We start from the raw sequence: 24,212 nt of genomic DNA, 5'->3' as shown, positions 1-24,212 counted from the left end.
CAAATCAAGGAAAAACGTGCTAAATAACATAACCGAAATAGAAGCAAAATACTTAAGAGTTCAGGGGCAAAGTAAAAATCTTTCACAGCTTTTGGAATTCAGTCAACACTACAGAAGAACTGATATTTGAGCCAGGTCTTGAGAGATGTGTAAGATTTCACTGTTTGGAAATCAGAGTTTATTCATGTTCAAACACTTATCAAGTGCCTATCACACAAGTACGAAATACTATGCCTGACAAACTCTAGTATCTGTCCATGCTGAGGACTCTCAGTAATGGAAGGTAGAAAATATTTTGTTGAACATCTTCTGTGTATCAACTACTGTGCTACCTGCTTTACCTATGCTTACTCATTGACCATTAAAACAAGCTACAAGGGAAGAGATTTCTCTTTTTTTTTTTTAATTATTTTTATTTATTTATTTTTGGCTGTGTTGGGTCTTCGTTGCTGTGCACGGGCTTTCTCTAGTTGCAGCAGGCAAGGGCTACTCTTCGTTGCAGTGTGCAGGCTTCTCATTGCTGTGGCTTCTCTTGTGGAGCACAAGCTCTAGGTGCACGGGCTTCAGTAGTTGTGGCTCGGGCTTTAAAGCGCAGGCTCACTAGTTGTGGCGCAGGGGCTTAGTTGCTCCGCAGTATGGGGGATCTTCCCGGACCAGGGCTCAAACCCGTGTCCCCTGCATTGGCAGGTGGATTCTTAACCACTGCGCCACCAGGGAAGACCCAGTTAACTTATTTTTATTTTCCTTTTGAATGATATAAGAATTTTAAGGCTATGAATTTCCTCTGAGCACTGCTTTAAATGAATCCCAGAGATTCCAATATGAATATGAAATTTCAACAATTGTTTTCTAGATATTCTGTAGTTTTTATTATATTTCCCCTTTTACCTGAGAGTTGTTTAATAGGGTTTTTGTTGTTTTTTCTCCAAAGGGAGTGTCACCAACTTTGAAAATTGTGTTGAGATTTTAGAGAACATATATCCCAATTTCTCTCACTCATGTTAATTGGGGGAAATTTTTGTTTTCCCTATTGATGAAAATTGGGAACATGGAAATGTGAAAGTAACCAGGAACACAATATAACTGTGAAGCTGTGCATGCTAATACCAGGCTTACATGTCTAAGGAACCTGCCACAGTTCTAGGAACAAAAAGGTTTTAGTGAATTTCTGCCACAGGCAGGGCCATCAGAGATCTTTAAACTCCTTCCACTGGAATATCTTGAATGTGAAACAACGTAATGCTAGATTGAGAACTAGAGCCCAACTCTAGCCATGAGATCTCCCAACAGTTTACCCCACCTGTTTGAGTCTGTGCCACATCTAGGTCCAGAAATGTGGACTTGGCCAAATCTCACAGCAGTTTAGTGGCAAAGCTGGAACTAGGACCATAGTCTCCTGCCCCCAATAAGCCTGATATTTTAATTTCTTCCCATTCCATTTTTTTATTGTAGCAAAATATATATAACAAAAGTTTGCCTTTTTAACCCTTCTTAAGTACAGTTAAGTGGCATGAATTACATTCACAGTCTTGCAACCACGACCATTATTTCCAAACATTTTCATCAACCCAAACAGAGTCTTTCCTCCATTTTGTCGTTAATATATTATCCAGAATTCTACAAAATCTTCAGTTATTTCTACTTGGGAAATGTATGTTCTCTCTCTCTTTTGTGCACTCGCGCTCTCTCTCCCACTCTCTCTCCCTCTCTCTTTCTCCACCCCCGTCTGTGTGTGTGAGTGTTCGCGTGCACAGGCGTCTTTTGCAAATGCTTCTAATAGCCTTAATTCATGCCCTAGAAAGGAATCACAAATACCTGAGCCCTTCAGTAAAAAATAAATTACCTTTCTTCTCTGTGTAGTTACCTATCAATTTAATGTGTCATCAAGGTGGGATTTATTTTAATTAATTGCTTATTGGGCTAATATTAAGAAAATGAAAAACACATAATTCTGTTGTCCAAGCATTAGGCTTAGTTAATAAATGGGCAATAGCTTTTGATGAGTTTCTAGGAAGCAGCAGGTTTTTCCTCATCTCTCCCTCCCCCATCCCCCACAATTCCATCCATCAACAGTTTAACACCTGATTTTTGCCCTCTTTAGGCCATCAGACTCTCCTTAGAGCAGGCCCTGCCTCCAGAGCCAAAGGAAGAAAATGCTGAGCCTGTGAGCAAACTGCGGATCCGGACACCCAGTGGCGAGTTCCTCGAGCGGCGTTTCCTGGCCAGCAATAAGCTCCAGATCGTCTTTGATTTTGTAGCTTCCAAAGGATTTCCATGGGATGAATTCAAGTTACTGAGTACCTTTCCTAGGAGAGATGTAAGTTCCCATGCCTATCTCGGGAAGTGTGTCCAGATGGGAGATAGCCCATCATTAGGGCTGGACAAAGTAGTCCAAGAAAAGTGACATGGCACAACTTACCACAAGACCACACACTCAGGAGTCCTTCTTTGTTCTGCACACCTTTCTCTCCTCAGCCTTTGGAGAAGGTATGGTTTCCCAGGCCAGCAGACATGTGCCTAGTAGCCTAGGTAAGAAATTAGGTACTAGGTCTTCCTTCCTAGTTGTTTCCCCTATTCCAGCACTCATACAGGCTTTCCCAAGATTTCATCTCTGTATACCTTAGGGTAGATCTGAGAATTATGTGCTTAACAGCTTAACAGTCAGATCAGGGTCAATGATTATAGGTTCGTGAACAAGTCATGCTAAACCAAGAGTATTTTGTGATTTGACAGTTCTTACTAGCCTGGGAAGTCAGGGAGGGTGAACTATATTCACTGTGTATCTGTATTTCAGCAAGGCTTTTGATAGTCTCTCATAGTATTCTGGGGAAAAATAGAGAGATGTAAATCGACAGGTAGATTCATTGCTGATTAAATGGATGTGTCCAGAAACTGTTGACTAAGAGACTGCCCTCTCCCTGGAGGGAAACAAGAGGCTCTATATTTAATTCTTTATTACTCATCACACTTATTGGCAACTTAAATGAAGATGTTATCAGGTTTATGGATTATGAAAAATAAGATTCAAGAAAGCCTTAAAATCGTAAAATAATAGGCAAAAATGAACCTAGAAAAATTTTACAGAAATATATAGACATAGAAAGAGATGCCTGCATAGGCTTAGAAAACCAATTGCTCAAGTTTGGGATGAAAGAATCCTGCTTTAGTAGAGGTTATTGTGGTTGAATTAAGCTGAATATACATTAATAATCTGTTGTGACTCCCAACAAAAAGCCAGCTGCATTTTTAGAGGTATAATCCCAACAAGAGAATAACAAGTCGTAGTCAACTGTTTACAAAGATAAACGACCCCTGAGTAGTCCTTAGACTCCATGCTGAAACTCTGTGCTGTCGCCTGAAGAAACAGGAGATTGGGAGTTCCCTGGCAATCCAGTGGTTAAGACTCCACGCTCCCAGTTCAGGATGCACAGGGTCGATCCCTGGCCGGGGAGCTAAGATCCCACATACCGCATGGCATGGCCAAAAAAAAAAAAAAGCAACAGGAGCTTATCTAGAACAGGGTTGGAAGGAAGGGAAGGGAAGTGGAAATCATATCATTTGGGGAAATATTTTCCTCTAGAGAAGGCACGGCCATGGGAGATGTGATTTTTGTCTTCAGCTACTTGAAAGCCTGCAGTGAAAAAGAAGGATCTGATTTTGTGCAGCTTCAATGATAAAGTGGGACCAATAAGTTGAAAGTTATTGGGAGGCAAATTTGGCCCAATGTAAGAAAGCCACTTTCTAAGAAAAGAATATTTTGTGTTGTGAGGTAGTGATTTTTCTGTTTTTGGAGATAATGAAGCACTACTGAACTATCACTTTTTTTATAGTAATGGATAAATAGGGAGAAGGAGTCACTCCTGGAGTTCCTACTTTATATGTTCCTACTTTATATGAAAAGGGGCTTAGACTAGCTTATCTCTAAGATACATTTTTTTTTGGGGGGGTGGTATATAGTTGCTTTACAATGTTCTGTTAGTTTCTGTTGTACAATGAAGTGAATCGGCTACATGTGTACACATATCCCCCTCCCTCCCACCCCCATCCCCAACCCATCCATCTAGGTCACCACAGAGCACCGAGCAGGCTCCCTGTGTTGTATAGCAGGTTCCCACTAGCTACCTGTTTTACACAGGGCAGTGCACATATGTCAATCCCAATCTCCCAGTTCATCCCCCCCGCCCGCCCTGTGTCCACACATCCACTCCCTACGTCTTTGTCTTTATTCCTGCTGTGCAAATAGGTTCATCAATATCGTTTGTCTAGATTCCACATACATGCGTTAATATACGATACTTGTTTTTCTCTTTCTGACTTACTTCACTCTGTATGACAGACTCTAGGTCCATCCACCTCACTATAAATAACTCAATTTCATTCCTTTTTATGGCTGAGTAATATTCCGTTGTATATATGTGCCACATATTCTTTATCCATTCCTCTGTCGATGGACACTTAGGTTGATTCCATGTCCTAGCTATTGTAAATAGTGCTGCAGTGAACATTGAGGTGCATGTGTCTTTTTGAATTATGGTTTTCTCAGGGTATATGCCCAGTAGTGGGATTGCTGGGTCGTATTGTAGTTCTATTTTTAGTTTTTTAAGAACCCTCCATACTGTTCTCCATAATGGCTGTATCAATTTACATCCCCACCAACAGTGCAAGAGGGTTCCCTTTCTCCCCACCCTCTCCAGCATTTATTGTTTGTAGATTTTTTGATGATGGCCATTCTGACCAGTGTGAGGTGATACTTCATTGTAGTTTTGATCTGCATTTCTCTAATAATTAGTGATGTTGAGCATCTTTTCATGTGCCTCTTGGCCATCTGTATGTCTCCTTTGGAGAAATGTCTATTTAGGTCTTCTGCCCATTTTTTTAATTCTGCTGTTTGTTTTTTTGATATTGAGCTTCATGAGCTGTTTGTATATTTTGGAGATTAATCCCTTGTCAATTGCTTCATTTGCACATATTTTTGCCCATTCTGAGGCTTGTCTTTTCATCTTGTTTATGGTTTTCTTTACTGTGCAGAAGCTTTTAAGTTTCACTAGGTCCCATTTGTTTATTTTTGTTTTTATTTTCATTACTCTAAGAGGTGGGTCAAAAATTATCTTGCTGTGAATTATGTCAAAGAGTTCTTATGTTTTCCTCTAAGAGTTTTGTTTTGTTTTGTTTTTTTAACTTATTTTATTTTGGCTGCATTGGGTCTTCATTGGTGCACGCGGACTTTTCTCTGGCAGTGAGAGGGGCTACTCTTCGTTGTGGTGTGCAGGCTTCTCATTGTGGTGGCTTCTCTTGTTGGGAGCACTGGCTCTAGGCACGCAGGCTTCAGTAGTTGTGGTGCACAGGCTTAGTTGCTCCACGGCATGTGGGATCTTCCCGTATCAGGGCTCGACCCATGACTCCTGCACTGGCGGGTGGATTCTTAGCCACTGTGCCACCATGGAAGCCCCCCTCTAAGAGTTCTATAGTGTCCAGTCTTACATTTAGGTCTTTAATCCACTTTTAGTTTATTTTTGGGTATGGTGTTAGGGAGTGTTCTAATTTCATTCCTTTACATGTAGCTGTCCAGTTTTCCCAGCACTACTTATTGAAGAGACTGTCTTTTCTCCATTGTATATCCTTGCCTCCTTGGTCATAGATTAGTTGACCATAGGTGCGTGAGTTTATCTCTGGTCTTTCTATCCTGTTCCATTGATCTATATTTCTGTTTTTGTGCCAGTACCATATTGTCTTGATGACTGTAGCTTTGTAATACAGTCTGAAGTCAGGGAGTCTGATTTCTCCAGCTCCGTTGTTTTCCCTCAAGTTTGCTTCAGCTATTCAGGGTCTTTTGTGTCTCCATACAAATTTTAAGATTTTTTGGTTCATAAAAAATCATTTCTGTAAAAAATACCATTGGTAATTTGATACGGATTGCACTGAATCTGTAGATTGCTTTGAGTAGTATAGTCATTTTCATAGTATTGACTCTTCCAATCCAAGAACATGGTATATCTCTCCATCCGTCTGTGTCATCTTTGATTTCTTTCATCAGTGTCTTATATTTTTCTGAGTAGAGTTCTTTTACCTCCTTATGTAGGTTTATTCCTAGGTATTTAATTCTTTTTTGTTGCAGTGGTAAATGGGAGTGTTTCCTTAATTTCTCTTTCTGATTTTTCATTGTTAGTGTATAGGAATGCAAGAGATTTCTGTGCATTAATTTTTTATCATGCAACTTTACCAAATTTATTGATTAGCTCTAGTAGTCTTCTGGTGGCATCTTTAGGATTATCTATGTATAGTATCGTGTCATCTGCAAACAGTTTTACTTCTTCTTTTCCAGTTTGTATTCCTTTTATTTATTTTTCTTCTGATTGCTGTGGCTAGGACTTCCAAGACTATGTTGAATAATACTGGCAAGAGTGGACATCCTTGCCTTGCTCCTGATCTTCGAGGAAATGCTTTCAGTTTTTCACCATTGAGAATGATGTTTACTGTGGGTTTGTTGTATATGGCCTTTATTATGTTGAGGTAGGTTCCTTCTGTGCCCACTTTCTGTAGAGTTTTTATCATAAATAGTTTTGAATTTTGTCAGAAGCTTTTTATGCATCTATTCAGATGACCATATGGTTTTTATTCTTCAGTTTGTTAATATGGTGTATCACATTGATTGATTTGCATATATTAAAGAATCCTTGCATCCCTGGGATGAATCCCACTTGATCATGGTGTATGATCCTTTTAATGTGTTGTTGGATTCTGTTTGCTAGTATTTTGTTGAGGATTTTTGCACCTATATTCATGAGTGATATTGGCCTGTAATTTTCTTTTTTTTGTAGTATCTTTGTCTGGTTTTGGTATCAGGGTAATAGTGGCCTCATAGAATGACTTTGGGAGTGTTCCTTCCTCTGCAATTTTTTTGGAAGAGTTTGAGAAGGATGGGTGTTAGCTCTTCTCTGAATGTTTGATAGAATTCACCTGTGAAGCCATCTGGTCCTGGACTTTTGTTTGTGGGAAGATTTTTAATCACAGTTTCAATTTCATTACTTGTGATTGGTCAGTTTACATGTTCTGTTTCTTCCTGGTTCAGTCTTGGAAGGTTATACCTCTCTAAGAATTTGTCCATTTCTTCCAGGTTGTCCATTTTATTGGCATAGAGTTGCTTGTAGTAGTCTCTTATGATGCTTTGTATTTCTGTGGTGTCCGTTGTAACTTCTTCTTTTTCATTTCTAATTTTATTGATTTGAGTCCTCTCCCTCTTTTTCCTGATGAGTCTGGCTAAAGGTTTTTCAGTTTTGTTTATCTTCTCAAGGAACCAGCTTTTAGGTGATTGATCTTTGCTATTGTTTTCTTTGTTTCTATTTCATTTATTTCTTCTCTGATCTTTATGATTTCTTTCCTTCTACCAACTTTGGGTTTTGTTTGTTCTTCTTTCTCTAGTTCCTTTAGGTGTAAGGTTAAATTGTTCATTTGAGGTTTTTCTTTTTTCCTGAGGTAGGATTGTATCTCTATAAACTTCCCTCTTAAAACTGCTTTTGCTGCATCCCATAGGTTTTGTTTTGGATCGTCGTGTTTTCATTGTGATTTGTCTCTAGTTATTTTTTGATTTCCTGTTTGATTTCTTCAGTAATCTCTTGGTTATTTAGTAATGTTATGTTTAGCCTCCATGTGTTTGTGTTTTTTACATTTTTTTCCTTGTAATTTATTTCTAATCTCATAGTGTTGTGGTCGAAAAAGATGCTTGATATGACTTCGATTTTCTTAAATTTACCGAGGCTTGATTTTAGACCCAAGATGTGATCTATCCTGGAGAATGTTCCGTGTGCACTTGAGAAGAAAGTGTAATCTGCTGTTTTCAGATGGAATGTCCTATAAATATCAATTAAATCTATCTGGTCTGTTGTGTCATTTAAAGCTTGTGTTTCCTTGTCAATTTTCTGTCTGGATGATCTGTCCATTGGTGTAAGTGAGGTGTTTAAGTCTCCAACTATTGTTGTGTTACTGTCGATTTCCTCTTTTAGAGCCGTTAGCATTTGCCTTATGTTTTGAGGTGCTTCTGTGTTGGGTGCATATATATTTATAATTGTTTTATCTTCTTCTTGGATTGATCCCTTGATCATTATGTAGTGTCCTTCCTTGTCTCTTGTAACATTCTTTATTTTAAAGTCTATTTTATCTGATATGAGTACTGCTACTCCACCTTTTGATTTCCATTTACATGGAATATCTTTTTCCATCCCCTCACTTTCAGTCTGTATGTGTCCCTAGGTCTGAAGTGGGTCTCTTGTAGACAGCATATATGTGGGTCTTGTTTTTGTATCCATTCAGCGAGCCTGTGTCTTTTGGTTAGAGCATTTAATCCATTCACATTTAAGGTAATTATAGATATCTATGTTCCTATTACCATTTTCTTAATTGTTTTGGGTTTTTTTTTGTAGGTCCTTTTCTTCCCTTGTGCTTCCCACTTAGAGAATTTCCTTTAGCATTTGTTGTAGAGCTGGTTTGGTGGTGCTAAATTCTCTTAGCTTTTGCTTGTCTGTAAAGTTTTTGATTTCTCCATCGAATCTGAATGAGATCCTTGCCAGGTAGAGTAATCTTGGTTGTAGTTTCTTCCCTTTCATCACTTTAAATATATCGTGCCTCTCCCTTCTGGCTTGTAGAGTTTCTGCTGAGAAATCAGCTGTTAACCTTATGGGAGTTCCCTTGTATGTTATTTGTCATTTTTCCCTTGTTGCTTTTAATGATTTTTCTTTGTCTTTAATTTTTGTCAGTTTGATTACTATGTGTCTCAGCATGTTTCTCCTTGAGTTTATCCTGCCTGGCACTCTCTGTGCTTCCTGGTCTTGGGTGGCTATTTCCTTTACCATGTTAGGGAACTTTTCGACTATAATCTCTTCACATATTTTCTCAGGTCCTTTCTCTCTCTCTTCTCCTTCTGGGACCCCTATAATGTGAATGTTGGTGTGTTTAATGTTGTCCCAGAAGTCTCGTAGGCTGTCTTCATTTCTTTTCATTCTTTTTTCTTATTCTGTTCCACAGCAGTGAATTCCACCATTCTGTCTTCCAGGTCACTTATCCGTTCTTCTGCCTCAGTTATTCCGCCATTGATTCCTTCTAGTGTATTTTTCATTTCAGTTATTGTAATGTTCATCTCTGTTTGTTTGTTCTTTAATTCTTCTAAGTGTTTTTTCTTTAATTCTTCTAGGTCTTTGTTACCCATTTCTTGCATCTTCTTGATCTTTGCTCCATTCTTTTTCTGAGGTCCTGGTTCATCCTCAATATCATTATTCTGAATTCTTTTTCTGGAAGGTTGCCTATCTCCACTTCATTTAGTTGTTTTTCTCGGGTTTTGTCTTGTTTCTTCATTTGGTACATAGTCCTCTGCCTTTTCATTTTTTCTGTCTTTCTGTGAATTTGGTTTTCATTCCACAAGCTGGAGGTTTGTAGTTCTTCTTGCTTCTGCTGTCTGCCCTCTGGTGGATGAAGCGATCTAAGAGGCTTGTGCAAACTTCCTGATGGGAGGGACTGGTGGTGGGTAGAGTTGGGTGGTGCTCTGTTGGGCAGAGCTCAGTAAAACTTTAATCCACTTGTCTGCTGATGGGTGAGGCTGAGTTCCCTCCCTGTTGGTTGTTTGGCCTGAGGCGACCCAACACTGGAGCCTACCAGCTCTTTGGTGGGGCTAATGGCGGACTCCAGGAGGGCTCAGGCCAAGGAGCACTTCCCAGAACTTCTGCTGCCAGTGTCCTTGTCCCCGCGGTGAACCACAGCCAACCCCCACCTCTACAGGAGACCCTCCAACACTAATAGGTAGGTCTGGTTCAGTCTCCTGTGGGGTCACTACTCCTTCCTCTGGGTCCTGATGCGCACGCTACTTTGTGTGTGCCCTCCAAGAGTGGAGTCTCTGTTTCCCCCAGTCCTGTCAAAGTTCTGCAATCAAATCCCGCTAGCCTTCAAAGTCTGATTCTCTGGGAATTCCTCCTCCCGTTGCCAGACCCCCAGGTTGGGAAGCCTGACGTGGGGCTCAGAACCTTCACACCAGTGGGTGGACTTCTGTGGTATAATTGTTCTCCAGTTTGTGAGTCAGACACACGGCGGTTATGGGATTTGATTTTATTGTGATTGCATCCCTCCTACCATCTCATTGCGGCTTCTCCTTTGTCTTTGGATGTGGGGTATCTTTTTTGGTGAGTTCCAGGGTCTTCCTGTTGATGATTGTTCAGCAGTTAGTTGTGATTCCGCTGCTCTCGCAAGAAGGAGTGAGTACATGTCCTTCTACACCACCATCTTGAACCAATCTCCTGAGCTTGTCTTTTAATGCCCAGTCAAATGTCATCTTTGGGAAGCCCTCCCCATCTCCCAAGCTCCTCACCTATGTACCCATTGCAGTTTATACATTCCTCTCTTATAGGACTTGTCCTATTTTTCTGTAATCATTTACAGAGACTGTCCATATCATGTTCATGTCTATCTCCCCTGAAGTTCCCAGCATGGTGCCTCACACATAAGTATTCAAGTTACTGTTGTCAAGTGTTAATGACCTCAGGTCTGATCCTAAATCCCTGATTCCAGAGTGAACTAGAGAGGCTGTTCCAAATGAGAACTGGTGCCCTAGGCCCACCCAGATTCCAGACCCAGGCCTAAACCCAGAGAGCCCACCCAGGACTCATTAGACCTCCTAGACCTAGGGGTGGGATGAGAGTTAATGGCCCTTCATCCTTCTCTGAATGCTCTTCCAAGTCTAATGACTAGTGTTTTTGCAAGGCTATTCTGTGACAGCCATCTGTGTCTGCAGGGATTAGGATCTAATTTGTAAAAGTCATCTTAAATTACAGCCAAACTAAAGACTGTTAAAAAGCACATCTTAAGACCTTGCCTTTTTAATAACAAATAACATAAGACTTAGCTCTAGGAGTCTTACTGTGTCTTTAGCCTTTTTTCCACAAAGCAGAGACTAGCTTCTCACCAAAGGACCTGTTAAACATTCTTCTGTGTCCCCACCCCCAAATCAAAACAGTACTTCATGTTAAGATTTCCCAACTGTCCAACTATTTACTAAATGTCTGCTGGGTATACCACTGAACTGAGCGCTGTGGGACAACCAAAATAGCAGCAGACACAGGCCTTCCTGGGAGAAGCTGATTGTCAAGATACTGAGAGCACTGTGTTATTTGTTAGTTTTGTTATGTTGTTTTCCATTTTGCTAATAACAGTTACTAAGAGGGGAAGTAATATTCATTTCAGAGCTACCGTCATTAAGCCCTACCTGGTGGGTATGTTAGAGCCATGTGAACATCATTGGCCCATTTGCCTTACTCCGGCATTGCCCTGGCAGTGAGGTAATTGAGTCTAAAAGCTGACCCCCCCCCCTACTACTTCCCCTTTCTTGGAGTCAGAGTAAGGGGCCCCTCCAGCCCCAAATTTCCCTCTGGACCTGCAACTGTCTGGCACCACTCAGTGTGAAGTTGTCAATATCTCCCAGCCTTCCTCTTCCCTTTTCTTTCCTCCTTGCTTTCCCACCGCTCCATCTTCTTTCCAATTCTATTTCACCCTTTTAACCCTCTCCCCCTTCTTTCCACTCTTCCCTCCTTTTTTTTCTTTGTTTTTTTAATCCCACAACTCTTCTCCTTCCTGCCTCCTCTCTTTTCCTTCTTTTCTGTACTCATATCCACCTCATTCAGAGAAGCTCCACCTGCAACTGGAACATGAGGTCTTTCTATTTATCAAAGGAGTGCAGCCTACTGGGAAACATGGATGGTGATGGCAGTGAGCTTCAGGACTGGTGGCCTGTGTGCCTTGTCACTTACATAATCACACAGCCCCCATTCTTGCCCCAAGAACATCTCTTCCTCCAGATCTATAGCTGTGAACCCCCAAAACAGGCAAACATGCATGCAGAAATACATTATCAGAAATTTTATATTCTAGAACAAAGAGGAACAGGAGAGTGAGTATAAACAAACTCCTAGCAGGGATTTTTACAAAGTACACCTTCAGTAAAGGTTTCTTTGAAAGAACTGGGAGGAAAGCCTTACAAAGTTAGGGTACACAGATTCCTTCCTCAGTCACCCATCCACTTTTGCTACGCTAAGCACCAAGCTAAGCACTATGCTCAGCACTGGGAACACAGTGTTGAAAAACAATGACATAGTTATTACCCTTGTCAAACTTACAGTCTGTTTCCAGAAGCTACTGCTGGAAGACATTTGACTTCATTGATAATACAAGGATATCCTATTTGCCACCATAAGGAATTAGAAATAGGTTAATCTGCATGTATGCTGGTATTCATTCTTTCATAGAGTAAAACATTTGCTGAGCAACCACATGGCCCACCTCCATACCAGACACTGCTGATATAGAAATAAAAGGAATTGTTACTGGCCTTGAAGGGTTCACATTCTAGTAAAAACACACATGTAAAGCAAATTGCATTACATATCATACCGACAGTTGGAAGGATAGGTAATTTCAGCCTGCAGTGATAAGACATTATAAAGGAAATGAATTTGACCTGAGCCTTTCACAGAGAGCTGTTGGGTGAATGGAAACAAAATAGCTTTGTTAAAAGTAAAAGTTTCAGTGGTACTTAGACCTGTATCTGAATCTCACCTCATCACATACTTGTTTTATGACATTGGGCAACTTACTTGGCCCTGCTGAACTTTTAGTTCTTCACCTTTAAAAGAGAATAATATCTAGCTCAGAGAGTTGTGATAAAAGTTAAATAAGTGAATGTAAACTACTATGTCCCTGCCATGTAATAAACAGTATCTGCTATAATTGTCCTAAGTGGAGAGAGGCAGAAGAGGTGGGAAAGGCTTACAGCTAAAGAAAGCATGATAGCAGTGAATTCTTCCACTAGAGCAATGATGGATATTTCCATTTAAAATATCCAAATGCTCTAAACCAGACAAAAGAATGTATCTTTGGAATCATAATATCTCATGTTTGAAAAGAATCTCAGAGATATCAAAGCCAACTGTCACTTTACAGATGGTAGAATCAAAGCATGGTAAAATTATACACTTTCCTTAAGTCACATGGTCAATTACAACAGCAGAGCTGACCCTAAAACCCAAGTTTTCTCATGGCCATTACTGTTTAAGATCATTGGCTCCTTTTAAAACTCTGTTAATAGATTAGAGTTTCACCTTAAAATTAGAGCCAAAGAACAATAGAACTTTAAAAATCAACATTAGAGACCACCTAGTAAATGCAATAAATTGCAGCTCCAAGCACCAATATTTTAAAATATTCAGTACTTCAGTGACTTTCCTATGTTAATGTCTCTAATATTGCAGTGGAACTGATTTCCAATTTATGTTAGACTGAGTTTGATTTAAAAAAAAAAAAAAAGAAGAACCAGAAGGAAAAACTTTAATGCCATTGAACTACCTATACCTTAAAAGCTTTGATTTCAAGATAAAGCAAGATGAAGCATGTAATCAATGAAATACATGTTAAAGTTACTGCTGCTGAGCTTGTTCCATTCCCCACAGATATTGTATATCACCATATCTAATTATTTGAGATTTTCCAGTATCCCTAAATAATCGAGATTCAGAGAATAAGAACTATGATTGTGGGATGGAATGCAATTAGTATCTAGTTGGTCACAATATTAATTCTAACTCTAAACTTCTCTCAAATCTGTTTTTTTCTTTTCCTTGCCCCCACACCACTGCCCAAATCTTCATGGCCCAGATTAAACCTTGCAGCATCCTAATTCATCTCGCTGATTCCAATCTTGCCTACCCCACCTCCTATCAATCCTTCCTACTGTCTCTCAAGTTATTTTTCTGAAACATAGGTTTGGTGATATCTCATCTCTCTCCTGCTTAAAAGCCTCTAGTGGTTCTAATGCCCTACAGGAAAAAACTGTAAACTCCTTCCAAAGCATACAAAAGCCTTCATAATCTCATACCATCTCCTCCCCCCATCCCCAACCCCTCAGTTCTTCTCACTCCCTCCATTACTTTTCTACCACATGCATCCCACCATTTAGCCACAATAAACTTTTTGACTGAAAGAAACCAGGAGATCTTACTAAGATGCAGATACATTCAGTTATCGCACTCCTCTTCTTATCAGCTTTGGGAAGTAGCAAGATAGGTGGTAGTCTGTGCCATTCAACAGATATGCAGGCCTGAGGTGAAACGACTTGCTTGAGAGCTGCACATTCAGTTAATGACCACTCAGGACTGCAGCCCAGGCTTCTCAATTGCTTTATTTCCAAAAGCAACTTTGTAAGGAAAAATGGTCCTGGAGTATTTTGACCACGGGACGTTTGAGTTTATAGGTTAAAGTCATTTGGTAAACTGTTTACATAATATTTACAAAAGAAACAAAATAGCAAGGGATTTAAAAGAATAATATAGCTGCTTCTTAAATAAGTCTATACATGAAACTCTAATCTGGCATAACAGCAGTCTAATTAAAGGGAAAAATATTGTTTCTAGCAAGGGTGGTTTATATTTCTTCAGGTTATTCATTTTTTTAAGAAATCTATTATTTTCTAAATTGTAAGTTTCAATTTTTTTAAATAATGAGATGAAGCATCCTGTGCCTTAGTAATGCCTTACATGCAGAATCAATCTGAAAATTCATAGCTTTGGGGGGCCTCTACTTTATCGTTGGAGTGATTGAGGAGAGGGGAATAGAGAGAAAACAATGGTATAGAGGAAGGAACTTTGGACTGAGAATCACATGATTATTAGCTGTGCAACCTTCAACAAGGTACACCCTCTCTCTGTATCCCAGTTTTCTTTTCTATAAAACAGAAGCAATAAATTCTGCTTCTCCCAGGACCATAGCATGGCTCAAATAAGGCAGTGTATATGAGTGCTTTGTAAACTGTGAGATACTGTCCAAATATGAAAAGTAAAGATGATCATGATGATTCTCCAATAGCCAAGTGTGCAGGATAAAAGAAATTTTTAATAGTATTTATTGAGGGCTTACTGTGTCCTGTATGCATTATCTCATTTAATCCTAAAAACTATTCTAAAGGTCAGTATTCATACTGTATGCACTGAGAGGGGGAAACTCAGGCACAAAACTTGCCCAATGTCATAGTATATATCAGAACCAGATACAAACCTGTGTGTGTGTGATTCTGGAGTCTGTGCTCTTAATCCCTATGCCATTATGCTCCTGAGCCAGGTAAGGAATAAATTAGTGAGGTAGTTTATCATCTAGAAAAATACTTTAAATGTGTAAATGAAGCTCAGTTCTATACTTTTGGAAAGATTGCGTTATCTCTGACTTCTTTATATTGTCCTTGTAATTTTTATTCCTAAGTCACAGCCAGATGTAGGTAAAGTTGTATTTCATACTCTGTTTATCCAGGCACTGTGCTAAGTACTAAGGAATGAGGCACAGTCCTTCCTTTGAGAATGCTCTGGCCTCTCATATAAATAATCCTCATAGTGCAGTTCACGCAGTGGGTCCTAAGAATAGTCAGACCAAAAGGGCAGAACAAGTCAGAGCTGGCCTGTGTGACCAAGAAAAGCTTTGTAAAGGAGGTAGCAGATGAACAAAATTTTGAGATGATAGGATTTCTGGTGGGCTGATAGGGGAGAACATTCTCCAGCCCTTGGGCCAGCTTAAAGAAAGAATCTAATGTTGGAAAGTTCAAGGCATGGCTAGACAATGGAGCATAGACCAGATTGATTGAAATATGGAGTTTGTATCATAAAGTTCTGAGAAAAGGCTGAATGGGGATTGTATAAAACCTAGAATATCAGGAAAGGGAGCTTGGCTTTATTCCATGTAGTTTGTTGAGGAAGGGAATGACATGGTCATCATGGTTATCTTCAACATAAGAACAGTTAGCCCTACACTACTCCATAATGTACAAATTCACATTGCCTGGCACATAGTAGGTGCTCAGTAAATGTTAATTCTCTGATCTCTTTCTACCCTTAATATCTAGGGGATCTCATTCATCTTGTGGCTTCAATTACCATATATACAGTTGCAGCTCTGAAGTGTATATCTCCAGCCCAAGCTTTCTCCTGAACTCCAGACATTTATACATACAACTGCCTACTCAACATCTCCATTTTACGTCTGATTGGCATCTCAAGTTAAACATAGTCAAAACTGAACTCCTGATTTCTACCCTCCCCCAAATCTGCTCCTTTTGTAGTCATCCTCACCTCATTAAATGACAGCTTCATTCTTGTTCAGGCCAGAAACCTTTGATTTATCCTTGACTCCTCTTTCTCTCTTTTTCTATCCAACTCATAAGCAAATTCTGTTGGTTTTACCTTCAAAATGTATATCCAGAATCTACTTCTCACTGCCTGCACAACTAAACCCTAGTCCAAGCCACTATGGTTTCTTGTCTAGATTATTGTAATGGTGTCCTCCCTCCACCTGCATACCCTCCCCCTTTCAGTCTTTTTTTCTAAAAAAACAAAACAAACAAAAAAAATAGTTTTGTGGTTTTTTAATATAAAGCAGATCGTGTCATTTCTCTTCTCAAAACCCTGTCATGGCTCCCCACCTAGTTCTGAGTTTTTGAAAGACCCTCCCTGATGTGAACTCCCTGGCATTTCTCTGACCCCGCTCAATCTTTTTCAGTCACCCTGGCATCCTTGTTGTTTATTAAAAACCATGAAACGTTTTCCCACTTTGGCTCCTTGTACTTGTACTGTCTTCCTCTAGATATCCATATTGCTCATGCCCTTACTTCCTTTAGGTCTCTGCTCAAATATTGCCTTTCCATTGAGGCCTTTTCTGACCAACCTATATAAAAAAGCAGTCCTCCTTCCCTCTTCTCTGTTGCCACCTTCCCTACCCTGCCAGACTGGCAATCCCTATGCTGAACTGATCACCATCTGACATAGGGAATAATAGATATTTACTTGTTCATTATCTACACCCTACTAGAATAAAAGCTTTTTGAAGGTGAGAACTTTACTTATTCACTGCTATATAGCTGGCACCTAGAACTGTACCTGGAACTTAACCGATGATCAGTAAATATCTGTTGAACGAATGAATGAAGCAGACAACCTGTGAAGTAATAATAATGCTACCTACTACTGTGTGAGTTCCCACTGTGTGTTGGGCAGCTATGCTATGCACTAGACAGGTATCATTTAATTGAATCCTTACAACAATCCTATGAGATTGGTATTATCCTTACTCCATAATTGAAAAAATTAAAGGCACAAAAAAACAGATTTAAAACCCAGGTCAAGAATCTATTATACCAAGCAAATATTATCTCCATTTTACAGATACAGAAAGTGAAACTCTAAGGGTTTTGAGCAAGGTCACCTAGCCAGGAAGTAGCAGAGCTGGAAATTAAATATGAAGGTGCTGATTCTTTTTCTGTTCTATCTCACTGGTAGTTTGGAAAGATGAATTGACATGGAAAAAGACTGAAGCCAGAATAGTCGGGGGATGTTGCAGTACTTAAAATAAGACTGACAAAAATGCAGCCAAGCAGGGGAAGATTAGAGAGATGGTTGTATGTAAACTCTAACGCCTGGACTAAGTATTGTGATAAATGGTTCCATAGCTTTTCCTGCCCTCCGTATACTTGGAGTCAGACACTCTTCATTCTAATGCTGGCACTTCTGTTCACTTTCTGAGTTACACTGAGTAAATGATTTCTATTTTCTATATTTCAGTTACTTCATCTTTCAAGTGAGGATAATATCAAGCATCCTCACAGATATATTGTGATGATAAGATCAAAAGTGATAATGAAAACACTTGGTAAATGGCAGAGGGCCATGCCATTTGATTTGGTAATGCTGAGTTTCTTTGATCCATCTCCAGGAAGTCACTGCTTTTGACCTGTCTCTTGCCTTTAAAAAATAAGTTTTTAGACACATTCCTCATTCTTAATGTGAGGTGACCTGTTCTTTGTCACTTGGATTATAAAACACCCTTCCTTGGAAGAAAGTCCACTATTTAGTGCAGGAAAAATGTGTTCTGAGCATTGGCAGTCACGATGGGGGAGAGAGCATGATGCTATAGTATAAAGAACGAGTTATCAGGTGGACCTTGGATGTGTCACATAATCTCTATAAAATGGTTCCTTCACCTGTAAAAAGGCAGATAATAATAGCCACATATGGGGTGGTTGTAAGAATTAAGTGAGGTGATTTGAGAGTGAGGATATGACATGTAGTAGGTACCCAGGATATGTGAGGCTTTAAGACATGTAGACCTTGTGCTGGGAAGGAATAACACAGCTCACCATGCTCATGCCCCGGGGCAGGGCACTGTGTGTAGGATGAAACCACACCATCTCACTTTCAGTCAGACTTTCCTGTGAGGAAGTATATTCTCTCCTCCTCCTTCCACATCACTGTTTCCATAAAGCAGAATCCTCTTAGTTGGGATTGGATGGAAATGTGACTAAACACCAAAGAGGTTTTCAGTAAAATACGTTGGTACAATTTTTTGCTTAGTTTCAAGACGAGTTGGGTCTAAGCCTTCCAAAAGTGAGTGGATTGCTGATGTGAAAGTTTTCTTTGAAATTTTTATGCCTGATTTGGTGATCTCTTTGCTTCTCACAGCCTTTTCCAGCTTTTAGTCAGACAAGGATAATAATAATTATTAATGTGCCACTCTGTGCCAGACGCTTTAGAAAGTATTCTCTCAATCTTTATACAAACCCTAAAGCATAGATAGTAGCCCCATTTTATAAATAAGATAACTGAGGCTAAGAGACATTAAGTACCATTTCCAGGGTCACGTACATAGTAACTGACATAATTGTGATTTAAACCTCCAGAGCCTATGCTGTTTATCCTAAACGGGATACTTTTTCATATAATGTGTTGGGGGGTCCCCAAGACCCACCTCCAGGTTCCGTGATATTCTAGGAGGACTCACAGGACTGAGCAGTCATATTCACAGCTGTGATTTATTACAGCAAAAGAATACAAAGCAAAATCAGCAAAGAGAAAAGGCACACGGGGCCAAGTCTAGGGAAAACCAGGCAAAGCTTCCAAGGGTCCTCTCCTAGTGGAGTCACACAGGATGAGCTTAATTCCCCCAGCAGTGGTTTGGGACAACACATGCAAAATGTTGTCAAGCAAGGAAGCTTTTTAGGGACTTAATGCCCAGGGGCTTAGTTGGGGGCTGATTATATAAGTACCCTCTGCCTGGTACATACCAAATTCCAGAATCCGAGAAGGAAAGCAGGTGTTCAGCATAACTATATTGTTTGCACAAACGATTTAAGGTTAGTGAGCTACTCTTACCGGTTCTGAGAATAGTGGGAAGCCTCCTAAAAGCCAAGTTCCCAGACACCAGCCAAAGGCTGACCTTGTAAGCAAGCCTTTCAAAGAATAGCAGTCAGGCCTGCTATATGTTAACTCTTTTCTGCAGACATCATGCCTTTTGCTCTTGACCGAGGCATCTTTACAGAAAAATTATGATCAGTAGGAAGCTACACACAGAGTGAGAAAAACCTATAGTATTGATCTCAGTTATTTATGCTTTTTAGGGATCCTGGACTCAGCCAGTTAAAACAAATTCCATTAACCATTAAAGTCTGTCTTAGAAAGCCAGATGGCTTCCTCTTTGAGTTTCTGTATTAACCCTTTTTCTCACCTTGCCCAAGGCATCGGTTCAGGTACAGCACAATTCTAGCCAAGATGAAGCTGACCTGAACGTCTTCCAATACTGAGGCAGTGTCATGATATCAGGGTACACACCAGAAGTACAATCACAGAGGGCATTCGTGGTACCCCTGGAAACAAAGTTTACAAGTGTTAGAGCACCCCAAGCAGGACATACATTAGTCAGGGCCACTGTGATACCTCCCACCATTGGGTTCTCAGTCAGCAATTTAGTTCAGCCCTTGGTTTCAGAGGGACTGCCTAAGGCAGTCTCAGTTTTGCTTATCCGTGACACCACTTCACTCACCTCATGAATATAGACGGCATCTGGAGGTGTTCTGTTTGGAAGTTAAGGAGCTGAGGCCACCTCCTGCTGTCTCATAGTCACCACTGTCATGTGTGATTGTAGACTCAGCAGTCAGTTTGAATTCAAAGCACTTGCAGCAGCTTGGAAAGGCAGCATGGGGAGTTTTCCTTCAGGAAGAGGGGAACGTTTCCAGGAACAGTTTGGAATAGCAAAGATTTTAACACTTTCTTCCTCCCTTGCACCCCCGCTCCCCCGCCAGGGGCCAGGGTTTTGATTTGTTTTGTTTTTTCTTCTTTACAAAATCGTTGTGTCTCCACAGTCATAATTTTACCTTTTTTTTTTTTTTTAATGATTATCCCCTACTTTCATCCAGACCTTTCCTCAGGAAGGACTGTATATGTAACAGGGCCAAAGAGTTTTATAGAAAATCATTTTTATACGGCTTAACCAGAAAGGCACATCATGTTTAGGAATTGGTTAGTACAAAATCCTTAATTATGAAAAATTTTCAAAACAACTTTATATAACCTCCCATCCTTTTTGTCCTGTTCATTTATCCAGTGAGCAGCCTAGAAAAGATCAATCTCTTTTTGAGAACAGTTGCATTTAATAATCAGACTGTCTTTCTAAGGTGTGTGCTCCCAGAGAAAGGTGAAAGGAGTAGAGTCAAGCTATTTATTAGTCCACTGTTGGAAACTGCAACTATTCTGGGAAGTTGAACACAAGTCATGAGCAGTGAGACATCTCCCAAAGGAAGTTGAAAGTCCGTTCTGTCAAGAGTGGGCAAGGAGGTCACACTCCTTGTGATATGCTCTCCCCCAACTTGCAGGAATGCGTTCAGTCTCTGCATCAAATATAAACCCGTCAGCGTCTTGATTTTATTTATTTATTTTTAAAAATAAATTTCTTTATTTTTGGCTGTGTTGGGTCTTCGTTGCTGTGCGGGGGCTTTCTCTAGTTGTGGCGAGCGGGGGCTACTCTTCGTTGCGGTGCGCGGGCTTCTCATTGTCATGGCTTCTCGTTGCAGAGCACGGGCTCTAGGCGCGTAGACTTCAATAGTTGTGGCACAGGGGCTCAGTAGTTGTGGCTTGCGGGCTCTAGAGCTCAGGCTCAGTAGTTGTGGCTCACGGGCTTTGTTGCTCCACGGCAAGTGGGATCTTCCTGGACCAGGGCTTGAACCCATGTCCCTTGCATTGGCAGGCAGATTCTTTTTTTTTTTTTTTTTTTGCGGTACGCGGGCCTCTCACTATTGTGGCCTCTCTCGTTGCGAAGCACAGGCTCCGGACGCGCAGGCTCAGCGGCCATGGCTCATGGGCCCAGCCGCTCCGCGGCATGTGGGATCCTCCCGGACCGGGGCACGAACCCGTGTTCTCTGCATCAGCAGGTGGACTCTCAACCACTGTGCCACCAGGGAAGCCCCAGCAGGCAGATTCTTAACCACTGCCCCAACAGGGAAGCCCAGCAGCTTGATTTTAGATGGTCCCATCAAAAAACAAGCTCTTTCCTGTTGGCATTTATATGTGACCCAGAAGATACAGACAACATCCATGATGTGTTCACAATTTCAGGCCCCACCCAGAGGCATCCTAAATCTACAGTGGTCCCAGAATCAAAGTCTTGTTCGTTGAGCCTATGCTTGCTTGCAGTTCAGCACAGTACATTCTGATGCTGAAGCCACTCACAGCAGTCAATATCAGGTTTTAGTTTAGAGTCAGGTCTGGACAGTTAGCATTTGTGGAGTTAGGATTCCAGTAGAAGTCAACAACTTTTCTTCAGCAGCAGCAAAGCCAAGATGCTATAGGGACAGACAGCTGTGTTACAAGTTCAAGTGACAAGCAGGCTTTCCTAAGCCCTTTTGGCCTTGTCCAAATTTACCTACTCAAAAATATGCACAGTATGCTGGAAGATCATTAGCCTCTAAAGATCAGACATCTGATTTTATAAGTACCATTATCAAACTAAAAACTGCTTTTTGAAACTCCCTACATGTATCTCTATCTGGAGATTGCCTCTCTTGTCTGTGTTGTCTCCCTTTTTCCAGAGCTCCCAATAAGCAAAAATCATTAGTTCTGGAGACTTGTTCTGTTATTCAAAGAGTTTAAATTCTAACCCATTCACCAGCAGTAAAAAGCAAGGCAGTCGTGTTCTACTAACACTTTTTCTTTGCGGCTTTCCCTGATTGAGATGATTCCTTTAGCATTTATGAAATTAATTAGTACTGTATAATGTTTTGTATCAATTTTTACCATATACCCAAATGTAGTAGCCACAAAACAATTATTTTTTTAATCCCCACTTTTTTTCCTCATTGCAAATTTACTTAACCCTCCAGCAGTAAATTTAGCATTTAGAAGGATGATATTAAAGTTGCTGGGGGAAGATCCCTCCTGGAATGCAAGGGAAGTCAGGAACGGAGCCATACTAGGCTGCTGCAGCAAGGGTAACAACAGCCAACTGAAGAAATGGCTGAAGTATTTTTCTCCCTTAATTTTCCCGCTGGTTTATCTAAAATTGTGCTTCAGGCCAGGGAACTGATTTAACTTTTTTTTTCCCTCCCACTTAAAGGAGAGAACAGTACAAACTTTTAACATTTTTGACCCATCCAATCTCTTGCCACCTGGAAAAGAGAACAAAAACCAAAGGCATTACAAGGCTGTACCTTTTTCCCCTCACGTTAGCCAGTACAGCCAAAAAGCAGTCAGGGGAGCCAATAAACCAACTCTCCTGGAATTGGATCTGTCATTTTAAAATTCTGTGAGGTAAATTTTACCTCTTAAAACAGACCATCAGCTAAGCTGCTGTTTCATACCGTGGACAGATGACTCTATATCCACCCAGGCACCAAAGGTTCATCATTCCCTGCTTCTTCATCCTTTTTTTCCCCCCAAAAAACAGTGCTTCCACCATATTTTGATGAGCCGGGTTAGGCTTTTGAATCCCACTTCTGACACCATCTGTTGGGCAGGGGTCCCAAGACCACTCCAGAGTTCCATGATTCCGTAGCAAAACTCAGCATGTAGTCATACTCACAGCTGTGATTTATTACAGCAAAAGGATACAAAGCAAAATCAGCAAAGAGAAAAGGCACATGGGTTGTCTAGGAGAAACCAGGCAAAGCTTCGAAGGGTCCTCTCCCAGTGGAATTACACAGGATGAACTTAATTCCCCAGCAATGATTTGAGACAACATGTGAAATATTGCCAAGCAAGGAAGCTTATTAGGGACTTCAGTGCCCAGGGGTTTCACTGGGGGCTGATCATGTAGGTACCCTCTGCCTGGTATATACCAAAATCTCAGAGTCCCAGAAAAAAAAGCAGGTGTTCAGCATAAACTATGTTGTTTGCACAAGCAGTTTAGGCACAGTGAACCACTATTATCAGAATAGTGTGAATCCTCCTGAAAACCAAGTTCCCAGATGCCAACCTTGTAAGCAAGCCTTTCAAAAGAATAGTCATCAGGCCTCTTCTATGCACATATAGTTTTATTTTTTAAGATAGTCACATCTCAGATTCACTTCTGGGGTTTACTACTGGATATGGAGGTGGAACTCTGTAAACTGGGAAGCTTCTAAGCATTTGACTTTGCCTCTCATCTTCACTTGTAGCAGAACTTAGTACTGTAGTGAAGGGTAAAAGTAGCTTCAGAATACTAACAGGCATCAGTTAATCCTGTATTTTCAAAGGAAACTTTCAAGAGGACCCAAGGGAAACTCAGTCCCTGGAGACAGCCATCTCCTACTTTCTAGGGTACCAACATATTCAATGTAAACTTGCCCCCAAATCTGTAGTGGTCTGCTCAGGGCTCCTGCAGTTGTTCTTGAAGCTGCAGCTACTTTCCCTCACCACAGAGATATAATACTTTATCCAAACTGGCTACTTAAAATAAAGGGGGAGTTGTTGGTATTTATTTTTCCTTGCTTGTCTTATAAGCAAATATAAATCAACACTGTAAGGATGATTTATTTAACAGTACCTCTTCTTTTCAATCACATTTCAAAGGCATTGTAGCCTGCAACAAGAGTATACATGGGCCTGGAGTCAAATGGACCTGGCCTCGAATTCTAGATCAACTTTTCACTGAGTGATCTTAGAGTGAATACTTAATCTCTTGGTAAAATGAGAGTTAACAGTATCTACTTTAAAGGGTTGTTGTGAGCATTAACTGAAAGAATAAATGTAAAATGTTTAATATATATAGCATTTAACACAGAGTAAGAATCTAATAATGGTAATTGGTATGATGGTAATGGTGATTATTTCTCTCTTCACTCCCACTCCATCTTTCCTATCCTTATTTTTTCTCTTGTGTTTTGGTTTCAAGAAGACAAGGAATCT

At 40.4% G+C, this 24,212-nt stretch overlaps 1 protein-coding gene across 2 annotated transcripts in view; it reads left to right on the top strand.

The window, feature by feature from the left end:
- Positions 1-24,212, top strand: part of FAF1 (Fas associated factor 1) — a 495,949-nt gene that overhangs the window by 449,574 nt on the left and 22,163 nt on the right. For both annotated transcript variants that reach the window (XM_079933727.1, XM_079933728.1), the window contains one exon: positions 2,102-2,317. In XM_079933727.1, the coding sequence (XP_079789853.1) occupies positions 2,102-2,317 (216 nt within the window). The remainder of the gene's footprint in view (positions 1-2,101; positions 2,318-24,212) is intronic.

The sequence above is a fragment of the Stenella coeruleoalba genome (genome assembly GCF_951394435.1).
Source record: "Stenella coeruleoalba genome assembly, chromosome: 1".
Lineage (NCBI taxonomy): Eukaryota > Metazoa > Chordata > Mammalia > Artiodactyla > Delphinidae > Stenella > Stenella coeruleoalba.
This window is presented reverse-complemented; position numbering and strand designations above follow the sequence as displayed.